This window comes from Amia ocellicauda, chromosome 11 (assembly GCF_036373705.1).
Source record: "Amia ocellicauda isolate fAmiCal2 chromosome 11, fAmiCal2.hap1, whole genome shotgun sequence".
In the NCBI taxonomy this organism is placed as follows: Eukaryota; Metazoa; Chordata; class Actinopteri; order Amiiformes; family Amiidae; genus Amia; species Amia ocellicauda.
Window position 1 is genome coordinate 32,174,669 of NC_089860.1, and position 19,485 is coordinate 32,194,153.

Consider the following 19,485-nt stretch of genomic DNA (forward strand, 5'->3'; position numbering starts at 1 on the left):
GAAAAATAGATTAAAGTGATGAACACTGGAACTGTTTACTATAAGTATGAAGGATTGTGCACATTTTCCCTGTGCAGAAAACAGTTTGAGTTTTAAAACGCCGGTTTTGAATCCCTTGTGTAATGCTTTCTCTAAAGGGTTAAATGTTGGGTGATTTTGAAATTTTGGACTGAAGCAGCTCTGTCGTACTTGGGCATAGTTTTAACCGACATTTCGACATTCACTCAAACCCAAACCCACGCTTTGAGATTTTGGTGCTGTACAGGAATGTAGTGAAAATGACTTCACATGCACACATTACTGAAAGAAGCCCCAGTGTGTAGAAATGTACTTTTAAAGAGAAACTAATTAGTCATCCTCCTTTTAAAACACTGAGTAAAAGTCTCCAAGGCTCTTGATGGGTCTGAGCCTTCGCTCTAGAATTAGGGATGCATTGAGAAATGAAATGAATCCGTTTTCAATATGTCACAGATTAAAATCCATATTTCTGAATCACTCTAGGAACTTTATTTCCTCTCCTGCACACACATCCCCACTTCATTTTTGCCTCGCCAATTGCCTCTTGTGACCACATGATCGAAAAAGGAACTTACAAGTCTAGGCTAAGAAGGGGAGGGACATCTTTAAATATAGGCTTGTGTGGGACGAACAAATGGCAGATTTTTTTAGGTTTGCATGCTACGGTCACTGGCTGGTATTCAGTGCACACAAGAACCCCAATGAACAATTACTGGTCTCCCAGAGCCCCACAGTCTTTAAATGCCATTGTACCCCTTAACCTTTTCCCTTGAAGAAAGGAAAGCGAAAACCATTAAAGAACCCATAGTCCCTTTAGATGATGGAGGGTATTTGTTGGAAATGTTCCTTTTGATTCTGGGAAATTTGAGTCCACTTGAGGCTTGTTCATATAAAAAAATAAATGCATTACAGAAGACTTTTCTTCTCTCCTGGGGGCGGGGGGCTCACAGTGTCTGCTCTTTCCTGCTCAAAGAGTTTGTGAAGCATACGTGCAAGTGGAACAATATTTACTGGTCTCTTCAGGAGCCCACTTTATCTAATTAACCTGTAGTACTATTTAATGCTGTGAAACCAATGCTGGATTAAAAATGTATTTCTTCACTACATTGAGCATTGAATTGAGGTGCGGAGACACGCTGTGTTGAAATGAGTTGCTTTTACATAGTATGTGTATGTGACGCATGTCGAGCACAAAACGGAGCACGCTCAACCACTGCAGTGTCTGGAAACTGCATCATGCTGTGGCCTTGAGGAGACGCTAGTGAAAAGGTGGATTTTAACCACAGCAGGAAAAAGTTTCATACATTCCAAGTTTTGCTCATTATATAGAGCTCTTATTAAACCAACATGAACTGTGTGCCAGTAACTGTTATTGTGTCACTGCCGTTTGCCTTGGCATCTTCCCATTATGCATTTCTGGTTGTTCCATTAAAACAATAACAGAACTTTACTGTGATTTAAACTGCCATTCACATAGCCTGTAGTTCAGGTTCTGAAAGTTACAAAGGCCTGTGTTGCTGCAGGAGTTTAGCCACCCCTTCGAAAAACCTGCTGAGACTCAAGAAAGGCAATGCTTCAGTGCAACAGAAAATGTGCTAATCCCACCAAGTACAGCTCATAATGCAATCAGCAGTCCTGGGTCTGTTAAAGAATCCCCACATGGCAATTTAAAGAAAATCGGCAGCGGAACGCCTGTAAAAAGTCCCATTAAACCCTCGACTGAAGAATTCTTCACCACACGTTTCCTATTTATATACTCTTGCCACTTGAACTGAAATGTCTCTAAAGCACATTGTTTTGTCAATTCGGCAAACCCCCCCCCCTCCCTTGCCATACTACTTTTTTGGGGCTTTTTTTATTGTTTGTCTTCCTCAAATCTGACTCTTGGAATTAATTCGCTGAAGGAGTAATTCTGCTTTATTACTCAGTCACAATGAAAAGGTAGGAGCCCGAGGCACCATTCCTGAACTAATCTCACTTTTCTTCTAAATTGGCTCCTTTTCAAATGGCTTCTCTGACACCACCTCCACTCCCCCTCTTCCCCTCTCAACTTGCAGATTCACACCTCTCTGACTACCTTGGCTGGGGTATTTCACCCAGGGGTGGCACATTTTCTGAATCCGGAAGAGTGAGGGAAGAGAAAAGGACGGGGGATATATATTTTTTTAAATTTCAGTTGTGCAAGCTGATTGGGGTCAGGAGTTGAAGTTCTGCCAATGTGTGTATTCATAACACAAACACAACTGTGTCTGTGAAGAGACTGTGCAGTGAAGACCAGAAGTTATACAATTGAATAAATGGATAAGTCTGCCTTGAAATAAATATAAGCCTGTGGTTTTAGTTTCAGCTCCTACTCTATCAGGGATGGTAGCTTCCTTACTGTGGGGGGGAAAAGCAACTGCAGTACAAACTCGCCTACCTTCACTAACCCTGTGTTAATCAGCATGCCGTTGTAAAAGCCAACATGGTGTGAACTTGTCAGTACTTGAGGTGCTCTCCTTGTGACGAGGGTTCCCGGCAACCACATCACTGGGAGTGGGGGGTCAGAGTGGGAGCCTTTAGTTTATAATTAAGGATAAAAAAAAGTCCATAAAAGGAATCTGACTCTCCTCACACAGGTAGAGTTGAGGCACGGTCCCCACAGCCATCCACGGTAGCGTGGTTATCATGTTTTATAAACGAGCATTGATCTGGGTTAGAGACTGAAACGTACTGTTTTTTTCTCTCGCTTCAATGTGCATCCTCTTTGTTACAATCCCCTGCCTCCCCCTTCTATTTTTGCTGCTGTTAACAGGATGCTAAACAATAACGGGAACAACCTGCTCAATTTTTTTTTTTTTTTTCGGGACCACAGAAGACGTCCTCGGGGGGCTGTTTCCGAGATGCATGAAAGATCAGGGATAGGCTTTTATTTGCGCTCCCTTTTTTCCTGCTTTCTTTTAAATAGACAGAAGCTACTGACACCAGCTAAGTGGGTATGACAAACCTTAACAGAGCTGTCATGTTTGCAAGCCTGTACTGTTGCCAAAAGTCACATTAAGCCACATTGCAGTTGGCAGTTTACACCATAAACATCCGTAACTTCAAGAGCGCGTGGATATTAATAAGAAACCATTTGGCAGATGCTTTGGCTCCTATTGTCGCACCATGCTATTTAATGAAGAATGCAGTCAAAATGCTGTGTTACTGTATTCATTTCCCCTGGAAGTTTATTAAGCAACCATCAAGAACAATAATCTCATTGGTGTTCATGCCAGGCTGAGACTCATGGGAGCCAGTGTAGTCAGCGGAGTAAATCAAATTTTGCAGATGGAGGAAAAATAATTTATTTCGGGTCGTTTGTTGTAATTTTTGTTTTTACTTGCCACTCCGCTAACTCTTATTTCACAGTGGAAAGGCGCTTCGGCTCGGTGCTCTCGGAACACCTGCTCGATACTTCAGACAATCTCGTTCTGTACACACACTGCACTTAGGGTATCCTTAAAACCTTTCTGTGATCCCGACTCGGCTGGCCTTTTGATTGTCATGAATCCACAGAGGATTGCATGATGTGCTTTATAAAAAGACCGCGGGGGTGCACTCATGAAACCAAAGAGAACAATCCTTTCACAAAGAGCAACTGTCAGAAATGTGTAATTATATACATTACATCAAGACCTTAATTAAACCAAACGGACACAATGGAATTGTATCGGTGTTTAATTTAGTTTTAAATCTAATCCTACACAAATATTCCCCATTTATATTTTCTTGGGGTTAGAGACAAAAAATGAATTTAGTACTATTGTTCATAATCATAACAAAGGCCAAACTAATATAAATCAGTCTCTGTGAATCTAGCCATGGAAAAAGGATGAAAACCTTATGTAGCACATGGTGTTCTAGGAACAGTTGAAAGTTTAGTCCACAAGATGAGTGTTGCGATAAGAGTAAGACACTTCCTTCGGCCTGCTACACAAATGTGCTGGAGTGTGGCGTCAGTGTTGAGACTGGAGGTGATTAGGACTGTAGCTGAGTGCTGTCTGCACTGAGCTGTGTATGGGAACAGGAAGTGTGACACCCAGGCCATCCTGTAGGAAATCTCTGCAGGTGCTGCATATGAAGGAACAGAATAAAAGTATATTCGTTCTCCTTCAATATCTGCATCTGTCAGTCAAATACCCTGTAAAATAGTTCTCAATCGCGCTATGAATAAGGTTGTCTTTTGCGGCCGGTTTCTGTTATTGGTAGTTGTGTAAATGCCTGCGTGTCCTGCATTATCGCACAGAACATCATTATTTTGTCCGCAGTTTAGCTCCACTAATGCTAATCTCCTCTCTCCTGCCACCCTTCCCCTCCTCACCTTTCCACTGCATAAACTCTGGGTCAGTTCAGTCGCTGCTCTATTTATTTACATGTGCCTGTGATTTCCACCACTCCTCTCACTCCGCCAAGAGAGCGGTCTGCGCATCTTTGCGTCTGTGCTGAAGGAACAGGATGGGATAAGGGAAGATTTCCTCTCCCCATGAATCCCTGGCGCACAATCTTGCCACCTCGAGTGAATTGCATGCGTCGACAGCCGTGCGTGTGTCATGACTGTGCGTGTTCGTCCCGGGGGTAAAGGAAGGAAGGAAGGAAGGGGTGCCGGTAGAGGAGGGTGCTTGAGTGCATGTGGTGCACAGTTGGGAGAACTAAAATGCCAGATTGCACCCATGGATGTTCTGGCACTTAATACCACACGCACCTCCTGGCTGCAGTGTCCAACAAATTTTTTTTTTTTTTTCCCCGCACCATTTTTTTCATTGACATTTCCAGAGGTTTTTCTCTGATTTAGAATCTAAATGTGTCAAATAAAGGGCATCTGTAGTTTTGTAAGAGGTGTCCTCCTCTGTGGTTTGTGTGAGCTGCTCTGGCACAAAATGACAATTCTCAAGCGAGTAGATCTTTTGAGTTACGGGACTCACCCTTCCTCTGGCATTTCGGTTTTTGATTGACCATCATGGGGACACTAGTCTTCTCGGGCTCTCAATCAGACTGGTACCTTGTATTAAAGTATCCCAAAGCAACTAATGTTATTACCATAAAAAGTTAATGTTTTTTGAGGACAGATTTACTAGGTTGAAAAATGTGAGCTCAGTGTTTGAGCTTGCATTCATTAGCTGAATTTACTCAAATGTTGCTCTGTCATGCAGCTCGAGCTCTCATTTATAATTTATTAGGCTTTAAATAAATTGTCACTAGTTTGATCAATCCGAGCTTTGTGTAGTTGGAATCCTCTTTTCTTCATTTGTGTCGGGAAGAAGTTTGCTACTTCTGACACTATAACAAAATGGAATATACTGTGTGAAAATGATAATCGGTTCCCCCCTCTTTTTAATTGAAGGGAATTTTATCAAATTTAAAATGCATTTGAGACTTATGTCAGGGCTGGGAGTTTTTGATAAGCAAATAAGGAAAAAAGTTTGAAGTACGATTTGTTTTCAAAGGCTGATCACCTGAAATGTAATTTTTAAAACCGCTGTAAATGACGCTCTTGGCTCTGTATCCACTTGCACGTGTAACTACAGCGCCTGATCTCGCATCCCTTCAAAGGGGGGAGGGGGGGCCGGACTTGTACAGTTGCTAAATGATGTCCGGCCCACACTTTCACACTGATTGGCTCTAATCTTGTCTGCTTGCGTCAGTGTTTGCCAGAAAGATGAAATTGTGTACCAGATTAATCCAGCAGCAACTCTGGCTGGTGGAGGGGGCTGAGCTCTGAACTGATTCAAGTTGCTATTCCTGTTTGCTTTGGATCTCTTTAATCGCTTTAAAGTCTGCTGTCTCAGGTGAGGCGTATTAGTGCCTAATTCCTGTAATGAATCGGAGTTTAAAATGGCTTAAGCAGCAGTCTGATAGCACAGATTACTGCCAGTTTGTCACTGCACAGTAGTTCAGATGTCTGCCTAGGTGATTCTAGCAGACTTTGCCTGCTCTTGACAAGTGCATTGTATTGTTCTCCTCACTTTTGTTTGAAGCTCTGGTTTTCAGCTAACAAAAGGAAAGAACAGTTGAACAGACCATTGTGTGCAGTTTCTCTCGGAGGTTGGTCCCTTGTTGAATTTCAGGGTTTTCAGTTTTATTGTCCTTGCTGAAATGGTATGGTCATTTTAAAATGCACAGCCACTGTAGAAACCACATTTAAAGCGACTATCTAAATTGCTTTCTAATTTACAGGAAGTGTCGTAATTTAAGATGACTTGGGCTCTTGTTTTGTTTCCCCCCCGGTCTTGTGTGAGTGTGTGAGCCACGGGGCTTGTTCAGTCCTGTACTGTCTTGCCCATCTCTACATGACTGCACCCCTAGGTTTCGCAGGATCCTGCAATGCTTTCTCACTCGCTCGCTCCCCACTGTACCTCCCAAAGAGTACCACAGTGAGACATCTGTAGTAGTCAGCCAGCCTGAAGAACTGCAGTCTGCTCAGAAACAGAAGCATCATGCACTGCGCGCACACTGTAAGAAAGGGAAGAGCACGAGACCACCAATAGCAAGTGGACCTTTAGTGCAATTTGTACAGTAGCTGTGTAGGAGGTTATCTTTTTGATGTTGCTAAGAGGTTAAGGCTGCAGCTGTGAGGAAGCTGTGCAGCAGAGTGACCTATCTCGGTATCTTTGTCCTACCTTTCCAACCGCACATTAAACCTGGCAACCGCAGCGGAGAGGTTTTATTTTTCCCCTTATTTTTTAAAAAGCTGTATGTTATATTTTCCCCATTTTAAAATGTGAAAATGTACTTCTGACTTCTAATAGACTGGGAAATTACAGGGAAATTACGAAACGCATACATACACTGACAGTCTTGTTATTTATTTACATGGTGCAGGCCTTATGTTTTAATAAGTGTTTTACAACTAGATCCTTAATGAGCTATTTAATTACTGAACATAGTGCTTTCCTGTGTTTAGGAGGAGTTGGAAGGAATGTTTTTGTGCAGCCCAGAGCATTTTGTTCAAGAAAAGTGCGTTTCCACTGCAGGCTGGCTCCTTATTAATGCATGTACAGAAAATTTAGTTTGTTTTGTTGTTTCTTGGGTTACTAGTTTAAATTGTCCTGTAGCAACCATATTGTCTGAATTCTCTGGCTGTAAAACAAGTGGTATGGCACCAAAGAGTCTTCTGGACTTGGTTCCAACTGAGTTTTTAGTTTTTTTGTTAGTTTATACAGAAAACAAAGCTGCTGCGCAGGCCTGGTATGTAAGTGCACCTTGACTCGAAGCCACTTTGTGTTTTGAGCGCATCCCCAGATTAGTCCAGATGGAGGCAAGTTTGAATGACCCCTGATTTAAGACTGCACTTTGACCCTCCTACCCGAGAACCTGGTGTCAATCTCATTGCTAGGAAAAGCGAACTGTATGAATTACCGGGGTCCATTTTGATCATTTTGTTTGCTTGGATCCAAGAAGAAAAATGTTTTTGAAAAAAGATCACATGTTCACAAAAAACACAGACCTGAGCAGTATTAAAAAGTTCAGAGAAATCTGTAAAAAGCTGCCTTCTGAAGTCAAATTCAAAAGCCTTTCAGTGCTCAACCTTGTTTATTAGGACTGTGTTGACAATTTACTTTGAGTATTCTTCTAGATTTTATACTTGTTTAAATATGCTTCCACAGTTTTTATAGAAAAACTGACAGATAATTATGAAAACCATTTCCACTGTAGCCCAGAGTAAAGTCTTTTAAAGGTCCCTTCTTTTTGCATGGGGGGGGGTTTAAGTCGGGGCCCATGCCCAGGACATTAGAGGGGTGGGGTTGCCACTGGCGGAGGAGGGCACTTGTGGACAAGGTGCTGGCATACCCTGACCATTCTCCCCACAATACGGGCATCCAGTATTATACAAAGGGCAATGGAGGTCAGATGAGCTTTGGGAGTCTGTAAGAATAAATGGAAAGTGAGGCTGATGGGCAGTTTAGTTTCCTTGATTTGTTGTGTACAGTGAAGCTGCATACCAACTGAAAACCTTGCAGTGTTGCTAGACATACAGGGTAATTTTTGTTTTTAGATTTTTGCTGCAGGTTAAAAAATACATAAAACAATGACTGGTGATTTTAGCAGATATATAACCATAAACATTTGCTGGTGTAAATCGAGTGAGGCTGTAGGTTTGGGAAAGATTAAATATTATGTGAGAAAAAACAATTTGAAAGCTGCTCATTTACCCTTATTCGTTCAGGTCATAACTCCTGATGTGAACATTCAAGTGTCAGAATCGGAGAGGAAGGGTCTTCAGGGTCAAACCTAGAGCGCGTGCATGGCTGGGTGTCTGAAGGGTAGGCGTTCTCCTGCAACAGCAGCTTCAGCAAATTGCTGAGTATCTTTTGCCTCATCCTCTTGCTGTCATGATCCTTGTATAAATGGTAGCAGTCAGGTGAACATGGCCACTCCCACACCATTGCTATGACACCGGTCCTGTGCTGGCAGTGGGGGTTCAGGAGAAAGCTGCCCAGGAATGCAATTAAAATGAGCTGAATACACCAGTGAGGGCGAGACTGCGCAATTGAATCCGAGGCATTCTCAGGCAATTAAAGTACAGTAACTGCTATCCATAAAGTACTGTGTTCTCAGCCAGATATCCTGTGATCAGATTTTATACGACACTCTTTTGACATTGACCACCCTCCCTGCCTCTCCCCTCTCTTTGTTAATGTGTAGTTGTGTGGAGACGTACAAGTTATGGCCTGGTGTGTGACTGACATTTTCCTGGTTACGGTTTCCCGAACAACACTTTCCTGTGCCAGACAGAGGCACACACTTGCTTAACAGAGTGGCTGTGACAAGTTTTTCCTGTTTTTTAAATCTCTGCGTCCCACTGTTGTGCACAAATGTAGCAAAGGCACAGATGTGGCTAATTTATTTTCAGGAGCGTCCCTCCATTAGCAATTTTTGCTTCAGTTATAAAGCATTAAGGCATATTGCTGCAGTACAGTGAAGTGTCAAAGCAGTTCTGCATCGGTATCATTCAGTTCAACATGCACATTTTTAATTGTGCAGAAACTCATCACTGACAGGATCCAACTTTCTGAAATCCAAGTTGTTGGTGAGCCGGGTTTTAGAGAATCGGATTCTAGCCGAGATTCTTCCACCTCGTTGTTTCCCTTATGTATTATTTCTTGCCTTTTTAGCTTTGTTTTTTTATTTTTTGCTTGGCTGATCTTAACGCATTATAAGCAATTTTGTCCTTTTGAAGCTCCCATTTTGCTGAGGAGGACAAAGACAAATGATTTGAAAGCGAGGAAGGCAGGGGGTAATTTTTTGGGAAACCAAGCATTAACGAAAAAAAAAAAAAGATTCACTGTAAAAACTTGGAAGCTGAAATTAGAGGTTGTCATGTGTTCTGCATCTCGCTGGATTGTAGCCGAGTGGCCTTTTTATGCTAATGTGGCATTTTAGCAAGGGGAGAGAGAGGTGGGAGGGGACCTGAGACTTTTCATCAGGAAAGCTTTTAGAGGAATGACAATTATTAGTAAATGAAGACTGCAGCTCTGACTAGTCAGCTGTAGAAGGTGGTGTTCAGAATGCATTCAAGAGAGACAGGCTTTCAACCCAATGCAGAGTACACCCCCTCTTAAGGAAATGTGACTACCAGTAAAAAAAGATTGAAAGATTATAAAGAAACTATGTTCGACAAGGTTTTTTTGTTTTTGTGTCGGATTTCAGGCCTTTTTTGTCTGAGCAAATCTGGGGGATGGATACTTGTGACTTCTCGGGATCCTTGTGTGCAGCGAGTTAATTGTATACACCCAAAAGTATCCCCTCACTGTGAAAATGATAAAAGTCAGGATTTGTGGTAGAACCAGTATAATTACGACCACCATTGACCTCTTTCAAAGTGAATATGCTAATTTACGGTGAATCTTCTCCTGCTCCGTCCTGTGCTCAAGCACTGCAGTGTGAGAATCGTCGGTGTCGAGTGTTGAAGCGCTTGTCTGAACCACGCTCGGCTTAGACGCCACGGGTGAAGAGTTCACCCTCTTCCCCGTGATAAACTGCATCTGAGGCAGTCAGTCAGCAGCTCTTATTAAAGCAGGATGGAATAAAATCACAGAAAATGCATTCTCGCTTCCTGTGATAAACTGACCAAGTGCCTGCCCCCCCCCCCCCCCCGGTCGCAGCGCCACGAGGCTCGATTGGCAAACACACTGCAGAATACATCAGATTAAAATCAAAACCAGTCCGACCTGATGTGAAATGTAATATTCCTCCATCCCTTTGTGCCTCTCCTTGAAGAAATGTATGATTTACTGGATCTCACTGTCAAGGTTATCTAATGCGGCACAATAAATCTGATGGCCCTTTAGTTCAAGGCTTTGCTACAGTGCCTGTGCGAGTTCAGCGCCGGCGTCCTTGTCAAGTGGCCTGCTGGGCCTGTTGCGCTAGAAACGGCCGCTACCACCTCCTCCTCACGGTGGCTAAATGCTACCGTGCAGCATGACCTCCTTTTAACTGCTGCTTGCAACTTCCCATTAATTCCTGCCCATCACGAGCACACAGTCATTAGTTACTGTCCTGCTTTACCCTGCCCTTCTTCAGAAGCAGTGGGGTGTCATGGCCTCCCTCCCCGTGCTGCTCCCTGGGCGTTTGCACCAGTGCTTCTCTACAGCTGCTGTAAAGTGGAGCCTCCCTTCTGGAGTGGCATTAATCACCAGGGTACCTCAAACGGAGGGGCAGTCTCTGAATGGGGTGTGTGACACGTCGGCTTGGCATCGACACGCTTATGGTTCATCCAGATTCCAGACATTCTCCTGTACATTTTAATCTATTTAAACATTTTAATTTAGTGGACATGATTATACTATTGAAGGCGAATTATAAAAGTTTGCAGATCAGTCGTGCTGCGTAATTCTCGGCAAGGTAATAAGTTGCATGATAAAAAGTGTAGTTTATGAATTGTCCCACATCGTACATTTTAGGCCGAATTTGAATCCTAAAAGTGGGCCATGGACCCTGCTCTCTTGCTGAAGTTCATGTGTCTAAGTATTGATCTCACCTGCCCTTTACCCCCCTGCACTTGCGGTGTCGGTGATCTCTCGAACACCCGAATGATTTTTTTTTTTCTAGAGTCGTGAGGCTGCAGTGCTTTTTCGATCTGTACAGATGGATTAATAGAAATCTTAACTGTCTTTGTAGGTCTGTAGTTGTTACTGTTGTGATCACTGTTGCTTTTGGGTTTATTTTGTATTTCTTTTCTTGGTTTTCTTTGAACTGAATAAAATTCTACTGTGTGTAGCCAGTGGGAGTGTGGGTAGCTCCGACCGTGACCAATGTCTGTGCTTCCTGCTTTAATCGCTGCATCGCTACAGACCGGTCCACTCTCCTCTGCACACGACCCTGGCTGCTGGCGAATGAATGGGAGTCTTGTCCCGGCGCTGGGATGAGCTCATGCCTCAGATATTTGCAGAGACAGAGTGTCTGTGTAGCCTGTTTTGCTCGAAACGTCTCATTCTGTTCCCCACGCATGTCGGCAGCCTGTACAATTGCAGCCGTTTGTTTTATCTGACAGTGTGATCAGAGTCACAGGCATATTTCAGCGTGAATGATCTTTTTTCATTCTGAAACGTACGATTTAAGTAGACAAGTGTCTTGGGACTCGGAGTCCAGTTGATCTTAACACTTTACTTCCTGAACATACTCCTCTGTCCTGAATGCATTCTTCCTGCTGGGTGATTTAGTGATTTACATTTAGATGCCACATTAAAAAATGCAGTCTTACCACTATATTGGGCGATTTAGCCAGTTCTGTGGGTTAAATCACATCATAGTGACAGTTTTTTTTTTTTTTTGTCTGTTTAGCCTGGTTGTACTTTACAATGATAGTGTCTGTGTAGCTGCTGTGCACTGCCTGCAGGTGTCATGACCCATTTCAAGGTCATTTTTCAGCCCCATTTCAGAAGAGCATGTGGCAGTTTCTGTCTTGAAGCTCTTGGGCAACATGTTGGTCAGTGGCTTAAAGAATGCCTCTGTCTCTGGTTAAAAAACAATGAGCAATCAGGATAATGTGTAATGCTGGAAAGTCATCTCCACGTTTAGATTCCAGTCCCTGTAAAATTATTGCAAAACTTCATCTGTTAACTGTTTTTTTTGTTTTGGTTCTTTTGTTCTTTCCAGAAATCAACAGAGTACGGAAAGACATGTACAACGACACAGTCAACGGCCTTGTAGAAAAGCACCCTTTGGAATTACCAGAGCCAATGGGACCTATTGTACATCTACAAGAAAAACTCTTTGTGCCTGTAAAAGAATATCCAGATGTAAGTATTTGAATATACTTTCACCCCCCCCCATGCATTTGTTCCAGGTTAATTTGCATTTATTTGCTGTGTGAACACTCATTGCCTACAGTTATCAGGCTTAAGGAGGCGACTGCAGGCCAAGAATTCAGCACGTTAGCGTTTATATATAAACAAACCAAAAAAAAGAAACCAAAAACTGTACTAAGGAATGGTTAAGTCTTTCACTTTAATCCCACCACAAACGTCCTTGTTAGACTTCACCGGAGCATTGAACAGGATGACACAAGTACACAGTGTTCTGACTCTCTCATCACATGCAGATTTGACCTTTCGTCACCCGCACATGTTTGGGGAGTTTTCAGTGTACTTGTAGAGGCTGACCGGTTTTTACAGTTTTTTACAGATACCGATAATTGGGAAGCTAAATTTCCCGATTTACCGATTTTTATATCTGCCAATGTTTACTTTTTTCTTTGGTTAGTATGCAAAACGCATTGACAAAGATTTCAGGGATCAATGCTATGCAGAAAAATTGTCAAATATGCACTGAAGGCAGGCCTTTTGCATTTTACATAAAAAAACAAAAACAAACTCAACATTAATTTTCATCTTAAACAACTACAAATCAAATATTGTAAAAATAAATTAAGTCTGAATAAGGGAGAATAGAGGGAAAAATATATATACATGTTCTATACATTAGAAGAAATAAATGATAGTGTTAAGTGCTGGTTTGGGTTATATTTGCATTTTACACTTGTCGGGTTGTATCGGGTTCACAAGTCCTGCTCAGTGCTCAACACTGCCGCTCACACGGGGGCAGGTTATTATAGTGCAGCAGCACAGCACTGCTGCACTTGCTTTAAAGAAATGTATTTAAAAATGCCCTCGAAACTGTAACTTTTATTTAATTTAATTTTACTTTTTATTTATGTTAAACGTATTGCAATACGAATCACAGCCAAAACACGATGTAGGATTTGAAACAACAGTTTTATAAATATAATGTATAGTTTTGGTTTTATCCAACATTGTCTGTGATGTGTTTTTCACTGATTTTCTTTAGATTGTTCTCTGTGATCTGAGCTTGCTTGTCATTAGGAGACTGATGCTGATATCCAGTCAACATCTTCAGTGAACATTCTGTTTTTCTTAATTTACAATAGTAATTAAAATATTTAAAAGAGATTTAACGTTTCATAAAAAATGTGCGTCTCTGCCATAGTATACGGAAATCTTAATTTATGACAAAAAATCAAAACCATGAATACTCAAATGCAGTACATCTTACAAAAACACTTTAATCAGTTATGAGTGTTTTAGTAAAACACCTGTTTAATGGTTTATGAGCCCTGTGTTTCTCAGGGGAGGGGGGGTGTCACCGTGGTGTTGCTGCGCAGGAGAATCACTGTGGAGTTGGAAGCTTCCAGTGGGAACTAAAGCACCATAACTGTTAAAAAATTGTAAATTATAATAACGACTGTAAAACCAAATAAACTGGTATTTATTTAGTGTCTGAAGTCTGAGGAAGGTTTTTGTGGTAATTTGAAAATAAAAAATAGCCAATAGTTTGAGAGAATATCTGCATTATCGGTGGAATATTTGCCGATTTTATAGATATTTCTGTAAAAGGCCAATGTCGGCCGAATTAATATCAGTGCTCCGATTATTAAATCTGCCGGGCCCTACTTTGTGTTCTGCAAATCAGGGCGAAAGTGGATGGGACCCCAACTCCTATAGACAACCCTTCCACTGCTCACGGCCTGGCCTCGTACCGTTATCTGGATGATGGTTTGGCTTTGAGGAAACTTCGAAGATGTCCCTTTCGTAACTCGGGGGCGGGGTCCGGGGGTCTGCTGTGATATTTCCCTGGCACCAACTAATCCTGCGTGGTCACTGTGGACGGATATCCATGTTGCACTCCCAGCATAGACATTTCTCTTTCTAATCTGGCCATTGGAAGAAGGGCAGCTAGATATTGGACTAGCGACGCATGAAAATGCATTTTCCCCTTGACAGGCCCGATAAAGGACTTGATGCTGGCTTGCAATACCCTCCCCCCTGTTAAACCGCACGGGCCACTGGTACCATAAATAAGATTCTCAACTCTGGCAAATCGGCCTCACAAATACCACACTGCCGTTTTAGCCCCTGATCAAGATTAATACACGCACAGCCTGTCGCCTTCCTTTCCTCTACCCCCCCCCACCCCCTCCTGTTATTGTGGTTAATCCGGCATCTTTCATACTACCCTTGGGGGTGGGCGCTGTTTCTTTTGGACCCATATCTTAGCCCACAAATGTGCCACATCTGTTCTCATTATAGATGAGCCAGTGCTTTCAAACTTCACATCCTGCAGGAACTCTATCCCACGGTGCTTTCGGTCTGCAGTGTGGATCCTCAACGCACATGTGTGGAGCAGCAGATACTGTGGAGATGAGTCCTTGCGTGACCTCCGCAGCTACGGTTTAGGCCCTTTCAGCACAACCGTGGAATCTGTTTGTGAAGGTGTACGTTTGCATTTAAAAAAAACAAAAAAACAATTGGGATTGGTCCCAGGTGGATCTAGTGAGTCACAGTGATGCATATGTTTACGTTGCAGAGCCCTGAAGAAAAATCTGAAACAGTTGGGGGATGAAACGCATTTCACAAACTAAACGTTGATTTTAATTTTGAGGGAACCGTGTGTGAGACTGAAAACAAGGGAGCGATTTCAAATGCACGATCTTTCAAATGTGTAGTAGAATCCTTCCTGAATAGATCTGTACTCCTTTGGGATGGAAAAGAAAACAAATCGGTGAACTACATTCTGTGCTCCCTCAGTCGACCAAAACAAGTGCTTTGGCATCCGCAAAGACACGGGCAACTGTTCAACTTTAAGAAATCATCCATAATTTAGAGCTGACGATATAAGATGGGTGAATTGGTAAAACGGATGTTCCTTTGCTCTGCCGGATCACTGGGCATATTGCAGCAGTTTTAGAAGACTAGATTCAAGATGCCACATCAAGAAACATCCTTGTATGATTCCCTTTTCATCTCGAACCAGATCGCAAAGCTCATCTCTTAATTGCTGATAATTAAATTTGTATAAGGCCTCAGTACTTTAAAAACTGCCCTTATTAATTTCACAGCCCACTTAATGGCTTCTTCAAATGCCAGGGCATTTTGCGTTTGCAAAAAAATAAAATAAAAATGACATGCTACAGAGATACCGAAAAGCTCAATATCTGCAGTGTTTAGGTCTCTCCTCTCTGTTTTAACAAGCTCATTATAAGATACCCATCCTTAATTCATGCAACAGCAGCACACCCTTGCCTTTGTTAAGTAGCACATTTAAAATACAACCAGGAGACTTGTTTTCTGCCTTTAATAAATCTAATAATCAAATACCCACTTTGACACATGGCGTTAAATTGACTTCACTCAGCAAGGTATCTTTTGGGGCACTGGCTGCACCATGAATACACAGCGGTTGTATTTCCTCCCGAGCGCAGGCCTCCGCTCTTCTATTTATAAAGTGTGAGAAGCCGTCTGGTCGTTGACAAAGCAATCGGCTGATCTCTACATTTTTATTTTTATTTACCATCCCTGGTTGTGCATTCTTCATTCGAGGGGAGTATTCTTTATGGAAGTGCTTGGATTTATTTATTTTTCCATCGATCATGGCGCCTCTTGTTTCTTGTGTGTAACATTGGCAGAAACCTCTAGACGGTTGAGAAGTTTCTCTGGTTTCACTGGGAAAATGTGGTCGTGTGCTATTGGTAGTCTAACTTCTGCGGTTTAAGAGTGTCGTTTAGTTTCCTCTCTGTGATGCTTTTCTGGTATACGTGTTGCTACAGAGCTATAATCGCCAGTCTTTAGTTTGAATGCTATATAAAGGGAGCATTTTCAAATGAATTCCAAAGGGATCTATTCTATAGCTATGTATAGCTCCAACTGATGCTATCCAGTAATCCAGGAATCCATGCTGTCACCGTGTCAATACTGTTCACATTTCTACTGTTCATGATGTCTAAAATGTTTCTATTCGACTGGTTTATTTTCTCTTTCGGTATTCAGCTGCAGCATTATTTGGACATTGTCGAGCGTAAAACCCAAGTGAAGATGTGAAATTTTAAAAGCATCCAAAAGGAGCACTACTGTAGCTGTTACTGCTAGATTAGACCGAGTTTTTTTTTCCGAAGATGGAACAGATCAGCCGACGACATTGTTTTAAAAAAAAAAAAAAGAAAAAAAAAAAAAGGCGCCCTGTTCCTTTTTGTAAATTGGGAAGTCGCAGATGTTTCCTTATCGAACGGGGATTGTTGTACATGATGGGGTTATTTGTTTTGTGTTCCCTGCTGCTTCTCAGATTTATGAGACATCCTCCCAGGCCCCAGACATTCGACGCTGCCTCGCCGGGCGTTTGCCAGGGCCTGTGTTGAGAACGCACATATTGAGTGTTCAGCATCACTCCCCCTGCCAGGGATTGCTTCACTCCAGCAGCTCTATTGAAGCCTCTACCCCTATGAATGTTAGTTCTGAGACCAAGTAATTAGATCTTTGTCGTCATTGGATTAAAGATTGGCATGGCATGCAGCTTTGAGATGTAACTCATTTTCTGAGATGCTTGTTGGTTGGTTAAATTTCCCCTCCTGTGCTAGTGCCGTTCTACTTGTGGGAGACCCAGGAAGATGTTCAACATGCATGCATTTTAATATTGCCGTGACCGAGGGTGAATTATGGAATGGCTCCTCTGATACTTCAAACCTCCTGTCCAACTCTGCAGGAGTTGGAGTTTACAGCCATCTGTTTCATACTACTACATCGGTGTGGACTGATGCTCTGTTGTGGCTTCTGTCTTCTTGAGTAGTTTTACCCTTTGAGTGGGGGGGCTTTCTGAAAAGATGTCCAATGCTGAAGAATCCAAGGCTCGAGTCACTTCTCTACTGAGGCAATGAAATCGGACATGGTGTAGGAAACCGGTGGAAAGGCCCTGCGAAGGAACGAAAAGGAGGAAAATAAAACCTCCATGGAAGAGTGTTTTGAAGTGAAACCACAGCTTTCAAAAGCTGGATCTCATTATTTAAAGTTTCCAAAGCAAACTGGGGTGGGGGGGTATGAAACAAGCAGGAGAGCTGCACAATCTGATTAACGAATATTTGTAATCTCCAATGCCCTCGCTTCACTCGCTTGTTAGAGCCCTGTTCCCCTTCCCTCGATCAGATGGGCAAAACAAACAAGCCTGCGATTAAAGACAAACAGCTGCTCAAAGCACCAGAGCGCTGGTTAAACAAGGCCTTCAGCCCTAATCGAGCTCCTTCAGCGTAATCGGCGTGCCGAGTTCCTGCACAAAGGTCCTTAGTAGCGTTGTTGTATTAAGTCTTAAGGGAGATTAATGCAGATGTTTTGAGCAGCCTTCACATCTAACTGCTTACAGGGGAGGAACTTTATGGGCTTATTATACATGCTGATATACGGCTTCTCAATTATTCTCACTCACACGTCCGCTTGGGGTGGAATATTGTTTTTTTCCTTTTTACGTCTTGTGCCCTGCCTGGAACAATGCTGACCCGCAGAAGTCGCTTTATCCAGAAGGAAGCGGCCTGTAGTGAAAATGTATTTTGGTGGATTTGAGGAGGACCAGTGAAATCGGGGCAGGAGTTAACACGGATGTTAATGTTCCCCATTGTCCACTCTCCTCATATCTGACCTAGTCTTGTCATGCATCAGACGTCTACGAGAACAGGCACGTGTCCTGTCAGCCAGTGAGTGTATCGTACTCGATATCAAAACAGACATTGTGGTCCCCCAAAAAGCACCTTAAATTTACCTCCACTTGGTAGTGGAAGCCATTGACGGGACTGTTAATGCAGGGATCTCACACAGTGCTTTGGGAGTAGGTTTACTACAGTCATTAGACTTCTTTATTTTTAAAATCTTGTCATTAAGCTCACCCACCTTGTCAGCTGTTCTGAGCCTGTCAGGGTAGGTGCATCTGCCTGTTCCCTCTCTTCATTTGCAGGTTATTACAACAATTTCTGAAGCGTAAATGGCTTCAATTGAGCTTCGCAAATGAGTTCCAGGTTTTTAGAAAGCTACTCGATTTAATCAAAATTTAGTTGCCGCACATCAAAGATTTGGGCATGCATTCAGGGGGGTCGACGTACAGGAATGCAGATTTCCTCGCCCTGTGTTGGCATACCCTTTTTCATTCAAATCAATTAATTAATTTTCCCTTTTTTAGCATATTACAATAGGCATTCTGATTTCACCAGCCTTGCAAATGTACCCCACACTAACAGGGATTAATAGAATTATAAGTGACAGCTTGTTTTAAATAATTGATTTGTGCTTTCTTCTTAGCTTCCCACCAAAGAACGTTTACCGTTCATTTAAGGATTTAACAAAAGTCTTATTGAAGACATTAGAACCTATTTTTGTCAGTCGACGTACATTAAGACAAAAAGCCTGTCAGTTTTCATCTGTGCAAGAAGAGCTGAGCAAAAGGGACCTAATATGTATAGTAAAATTATTTGTGATCAGAGCAAATTGGAGATCTGGGAATCACAGCTTTCAGAGATTGTATTTTTTTTGTTTTTACCCACAGTAACTTAGTTTCTCTACTGACCTTGAAGAACCTTTAAACTGGTTGACAATGGATGAAAGGTTGGGGGGGTGGAAATCATACTTTTTGTACATGCTTGGTAGACTCATGTAATTCCAATTTTCTTTCTACAGGCACAGGAAATTGAAATTAAAAAAACGTGGAGTAACTTTTAATTGGGCTCTTTGGTGTAGGGAAATGCAGTCTGCCTGCCTGCCTCCCTCCCTACATTTCAACAAAGTAACACTCTCAGGAGCTTTTTGTAGATAATTGCTTGCCAGCAGTACTGCATTTTCCCCCCTTTATTTCTTGTTTGAATACCAATTCCAAGGAATATCTTTTATAAGTCTTGCGGTTTTATAAATGGTATCTATTAAAATATCAAAGTTTCCTTCTATATAGCACTCTTCATGCACGCATCTTAAAGCACTTTACCACAAAGTCTTAAATTACAATCCACCCTTCTCAAAAATAAGGACAATTTTTCTTTTTGACAAAAGAATTGTCAACCACCATTCCTAATTCAATCTTCTCATACAGAGAACTTGTGCTGATGGGTCAGCATTTAATAATCTAAAAGGTATCTTCTATACATTCTTAATGAACTGGGCAAGTTAAAGACTTTTCTCTTCAGTT

The 19,485-nt window shown here is 42.1% G+C and overlaps 1 protein-coding gene across 7 annotated transcripts in view; it reads left to right on the top strand.

Annotated features, from left to right (window-relative positions):
• qkia (QKI, KH domain containing, RNA binding a) overlaps positions 1–19,485 on the top strand; it is an 80,048-nt gene that overhangs the window by 11,571 nt on the left and 48,992 nt on the right. For all 7 annotated transcript variants that reach the window (XM_066717480.1, XM_066717478.1, XM_066717479.1 and 4 more), the window contains exon 2: positions 12,136–12,278. In XM_066717480.1, the coding sequence (XP_066573577.1) occupies positions 12,136–12,278 (143 nt within the window). The remainder of the gene's footprint in view (positions 1–12,135; positions 12,279–19,485) is intronic.